The sequence below is a fragment of the Stenella coeruleoalba genome (genome assembly GCF_951394435.1).
Source record: "Stenella coeruleoalba genome assembly, chromosome: 5".
Lineage (NCBI taxonomy): Eukaryota > Metazoa > Chordata > Mammalia > Artiodactyla > Delphinidae > Stenella > Stenella coeruleoalba.
The window spans coordinates 11647481-11653480 of NC_137150.1; the positions used below are offsets into that span (position 1 = coordinate 11647481).

The following is a 6000-nucleotide window of genomic DNA, read 5'->3' on the forward strand; positions in this document are numbered from 1 at the left end:
CTGGCATAAAAAGCAGAAAGAACCCATCATCAAAAAAGCACAATCACTGAAAACCAAATCAGAACTGACAAAGATGTTAGAATTAACAAAGAAATTAAAACAGTTATTGTAACTATACTCCATATGTTAAAAAGTTGAGACATGGAAAATGTAAAAAAAAAAAAATTAAATAGAATTTGTAGAGATGAAAGCTGCAGTGCCTAGGATGAACAATACACTGGATGGGATTAATGGGAAATTAGATTTGGTAAAAGAAAAGACTAGTGACCTTGAAGATATAGCCATAGAAATTATCCAAAATAAAACTCAAGGAGAATAAAGACTTAAAAAAAAAAAGACCCTCAGTGGGTTTCAATACCTCTCTCAATAACTGACAAAAGAATAGACAGAAAATCAGCAGGAATATCATAGGCCTGAACAACAGTATCAGTTAATTTGACCTAATTGATATTAATAGAACACTGCACACAAAATAGCAAATACACATTCTTTTCAAGTACATGTGAAACATTTACCAAGATAGACCATACTGTAGACCATAAAACAATTCTCAAAATTTGTAAGGTTTCAAATCATTCCAAATATATCCTCTGACCAAAACAGAATTAAGTTGAAATCAATAGTAAGAAGATCTTTGAAAAATCCCCAAGTATTTGGAAACTAAATAAAGCACTTCTAAATAATCCATGGTCAAAGAAAAAACCAAAGGGGAAATTAGCAAGTATTTTGAAATGAATGAAAATAAAATCACAATATACTAGAATTTGTAAGATTCCTCTAAAGCAGTACTTAGGATGTCATTCATAGCATTAAATGCCTATACTGATAAAGAAGAAAGGTTTCAAATCAATGACCTCAACTTTCATCTTAAGAAATTAGAAAAAGAAGAACAAGTTAAACCTAAGGTAAGGAGAAGAAAGGAAGTAATAAAATTAAAGCAGAACTCAATGAAATAGAAAAGAGAAAATCAATAAAACCAGAAGTGTTTTTTTGATAAGATCAATTAAATTGATAAACCCATAGTCAAACTCACCAGTAAAAAAGAGAAAACACAAATTACCAATATCAGGAATGAGAGAGGAGAAATATTCTACAGATATTAAAAGGATAATCAGGGAATATTATAAACAGTTTTTGCCTATAAGTTAGACATTTTAGGTGAAATAGGCAAATTAGTTGCAATGCATGAATTACCAAGCCTCACTCAAGGAGAAGTAACCTAAATATTCCTAAACCTATTAAAGAAATTGAATTTGTAGTTCAAAACTTTCCATAAAGAAAACTCCAAGCCCAGATGACTTCACTGGTGGCTTCAACAAAACATTTAAGGAAGAAATAATACCAATTCTGCATAAACTCTTCCAGAATATTAAATAGGAAGGAATGCTTCCAAACTCATTCTTTGAGGCCAAAACCAGACAAATACATTACAAGAAAAGGAACCTACAGACCAACATTCCTCGAGAACATAAATGCAAAAATTTTAAACAAAATGTTAGCAAATCAAATCCAACAATATTAGCTTGATGTGGCAATCATTATACAAGGTATACTTATATCAAAACATTGTACACTTTGTTATTATTTTATTCAATTTTTAAAATTTTTTATTGGAATATAGTTGATTCACAATGTTGTGTTAGCTTCAGGTGTACATCAAAGTAATTCAGTTATACATACATATATATGTATATCTATATATTCTTTTAAAAATCCTTTTCTAGTATAGGTTATTACAAGATATTGAGTATAGTTCCCTGTGCTATACAGTAGGTCTTGTTGGTTATCTATTTTACATATAGTAGTGTGTATATGTTAATCCCAAACTCCTAATTTATCCCTTCCCCCTCCCTTTCCCCTTTGGTAACCATAAGTTTCTTTTCTGTGTCTGTGAGTCTATTTCTGCTTTTGTAAATAAGTTCATTTGTATCATTTTTTTTAGATTCCACATATAAGCAATATCATATGATGTTTGTCTTTCTCTGTCTGACTTACTTCACTAAGTATGATCATCTCTAGATCCATCCATGTTGCTGCAAGTGGCATTATTTTATTCTTTTTTCATGGCTGATTACTGTTCTATTGTGTATATATAACATATCTTCTTTATCCATCCATCAATGGACACTTAGGTTGCTTCCATGTCTTGGTTACTGTAAATAGTGCCGCTATGAACATTGGGGTGCATGTATCCTTTTAAATTATAGTTTTCTCCAGATATATGCCCAGGAGTAGGATCACTGGATCATATGGTATTTCTGTGTTTAGTTTTTTAAAGAACTTCCATACTGTTCTCCATAATGGCTGCACCCATTTACATTCCCACTGACAATGTAGGAGGGTTCCTTTTTCTCCACACCCTCTCTAGCATTTCTTATTTGTATACTTTTTGAAGAACGTTGTACACTTTAAATATATAAAAATTGTATTTGTCAGAAGAAAATCCTACAATAGGTAAAAAAACATAATGTGGAGTTGACCCCAGGAATGCAGAGATCATTGAGCATTCAGAAGTCATCTGATAGTATTTGCCTTGTTAATAACGTTATCCGTGGTGTTGTTTTTCTGCATTCTATTTCAATATTAAATTTTTGTGGCATTTATACAGGTTAATCAATTCATTTGTGAGTGTGGTTGCTGTGAGGATTAAATAAAGTAATAGATGCAAAGCATGAATAATGGGCCAAGCACAATTGGACAGTAATAAGTTTTTGCCAATTAGGAATCTACTTCTTGCTTGATTAGGTCCACAAACATACTTCTTTCATAGAAAAAAATGAACATTGACCATGTCCTCCTGTCTTTCTGAGCTGCCATTTCCTGTTGTGACCTTACCAACCAGCCATCGTCCCTATGATTGTAGACATGGCTTCATGACCCTTTGGAGCAGAGCCACTTGAAGTGCTGGCCTCCAACAAGATAAGAAGGTAGCATCAGAGTGTAACTGGGGCATTGTTTCCTTCCTTGAGAAGGTCTTGATACAAAAAATAAATAAATAAAATAAAATCAGATGAAATAATTTGTGTGCTTAGTGATGTAGTTGACTTATATCATGGTGCAAGTTTCTTATCTTGTCATGGGCCAATAAGCTGTTTGAGGACTGGTACTTTGAGTACCAAGGTCTTAAAGTATGTCATGTCTTACACAGAATTTGGATTCTAAAGTCAGCATTTATACTACTTCTCATGACATCATACTATGGTGCATATTTTAAGCATGTATATAAAGATGTCATCAATAAATGTGACTTTGACATATTTACTTCTCTCTTAGGGTCATTACATATAATGAAATCTCATGCAGTATGCACTCCAAATTTTGTAACCATGTGGGGTGCACTAAAAATCGCTGTATGTTTTTCACCTCGCATACGAAAATAGCTGGAGGATCCATCAATCCTTTGACAAAGATCAAAGATGGGGTAGCAAATAGGTTTCTTCACATGTGAGAATACCTGTCAAGTGGTAATGGCTCTCCGCATACTGTGTAGAGATGTACTTAGAGAATGCATCTGGGAACAAGTACTGATATTGATTAGTAACGTATGCCATGGGTGTGAGAATGAAGTATGACAACACCTCATGCTGTGTATTGCCATTCTTGGCTAGGAGTTTCAAGGTTTCCCTTCTACTAAAAGTAGTGACTTGAGTTATTCTATTGCAGGACAGGAAAGCCATGGCAGAAAAGAAGAACCAGGTCTTACTTATGAACTCAGAGATGTCTCTCTTCAAGAATATTACATGGATGTGGCTTTTCTCATAGATGCTTCCCAAAGAATAGGAAATGATGAGTTTCAGGAAGTGAAAGCTTTTATAACCTCAGTGCTTGATTACTTTCACTTGGCCCCAGATCCACTGATCTCCACCTTGGGAGACAGAGTGGCAGTCCTGACCTACTCTCCTCCAGGCTATATGCCCAACACAGAAGAAAGCCCCATCTACCTAGAATTTGATTTGGTTACTTATAACAATATACACCAAATGAAACATCATCTCCAAGACTCCCTTCAACAGCTCAATGGAGATGTTTTTATTGGCCATGCCCTACAGTGGACAATTGACAATGTCTTTGTAGGAACCCCCAACCTGAGGAAAAACAAAGTTATCTTTGTTATATCTGCTGGTGAAACCAACCCTTTAGACAGGGGAGTCTTAAGAAATGTATCTCTGAGAGCCAAGTGTCAGGGCTACTCCATATTTGTGTTTTCCTTTGGTCCTCTACACAATGACAAGGAATTAGAAGAATTAGCCAGCCACCCACTGGATCATCACTTAGTCCAGCTTGGCCGAACCCACAAGCCAGATTTGAACTATGTCGTCAAATTTGTCAAGCCATTTGTTCATTCAATCAGACGTAAGTCATTAAAGTTTTTCTCTTCTGTTGCTTTTCCAATAGATACCTCTTTGCACAATACACCAGTTGACTTAGTAACATGATTCTCACTTCAGTCAAGAGTGGTGGAGTCTAGGTGTCAGTAGGAGGCAATGAGAAAACCACAGAGAAAATCCCAGGTCCTAGTGACCTTGAGCTCTGCTGTCCCACTGTCAGGGTCTTTGCCAGAAAGTGAAAAGTGTCTTTTAACCCTAATCTGTGTTTACTATGTGCCAAGTTTTTTAAAGGATTGTATCATTTAATCCTCAGGACAGCCCTCTAAGGAAAGTAGTACTATCCCCATTTTACAAGTGAGAAAACTGAGGTTCACAGACATTAAATCAACTGCTCAAAATCTGACAGTTAATAGTTGGCAAATTCTAGACTCAATCCTATGCATTCTGACCCCAGAGCTGTGCTCTTATCCATTAAATGATACATCAATTACTAAAGCTTTAATAAAGTATTACAGTGGTATCACTGTAATAAATAATACCCCACTGCCACCACCCTCCACCCACTCCAAGGACTTCTGTTTCATCTTGTCACTGTAAATCAACTTTGCTTCTGACTTGAATTCTTAAGAGCCATGGGGACAAATCTCTTCTAGAGCCTCTGTCTCAGACAGCTGGCTCAGGGACAGCCAGGCAAGGGGTTTAAGGGAGTTTTTTCACAGTAGGCATTTGAGAGAGGCTTCCCAGCCTCTGTCCATGTACTGTAATTCCAGACATGATTATAGTAGCAAACCTAAGATCTTGTAGCATCAAGCAAGTCCGGGCCTGTGCCGGGAATTAGGAGTGTGACAGAGGCCACCCTGAATGGTTGTCTGTAGCTCCTGCAAGTTTAATGGGGAATCAGAGAGATGCAGATTTTCTGGCACTCATAAAGCCCAGGGCTCATGGAACTGTCAGCATCTTGGCACTCAGGATTTATATTTAGTGGCAAGCTTGTCACTTGCAAAAAAATGATGCCTTCTTCCAACCTCAAGATAAATAGGGCAGCCAATTTCAATAGTTAATGCTGTCTTCTAGAAATATCTTCCTTTCAGAGTGAGAGAACCAGATGTCATAAGGGATTAAGAGATATCTTTGAATTATATTGCAAGCCTGTGACACACAGAGCATGAAAATTTTTGACTCAATCACTGCTATATCTCACTGACTTTGCCAACAAGGTATTGCAAAGTCAGAAGGTTCATATTTTGCTGAGTCCGTTATAAAATTAACTTGCTCTTGGAAACACCTCCAACCACAGGAAAAGATGAACTGACTTTGGGTGATAGAATGTGGAAGGGTAAAATTTAGACTAACCACCCACTCTCTCTCCAGGTGCCATCAACAAATATCCCCCTGCAGATATGAGACCCAAATGTGTTAACATCACCTCTCCCAACCCAGAGAATGGTGGCACAGAAAACACTGTATTGTGAGTTGACAAATTCACAATTTGGGTAATACTACCACTGGAAACAGTCCTTAAGAAAATAATTTGAAAGAAATGGCATTTTAGTTTTCAGGATGCAAGTTTGGTTGTGGGGTGTATGGGTGTGTGTGTTGGGGGGGGTGTTTTAAATATTCCTGATTTGTAACAACACCACAGATCTGGTGTTAATAGTACATAGAATATGAT

General features: G+C 36.3%; 1 protein-coding gene across 1 annotated transcript in view; it reads left to right on the top strand.

The window, feature by feature from the left end:
* The window catches only part of COL6A5 (collagen type VI alpha 5 chain), a gene marked incomplete at both ends in the record, with an annotated part of 107795 nt that extends 101995 nt beyond the window's left edge, over positions 1–5800 (top strand). Inside the window, 2 exons of the mRNA XM_079923203.1 lie at positions 3664–4353; positions 5700–5800. Of these exons, the coding sequence (XP_079779329.1) occupies positions 3664–4353; positions 5700–5800 (791 nt within the window). The remainder of the gene's footprint in view (positions 1–3663; positions 4354–5699) is intronic.
* Positions 5801–6000: the final 200 nt, after the last annotated feature.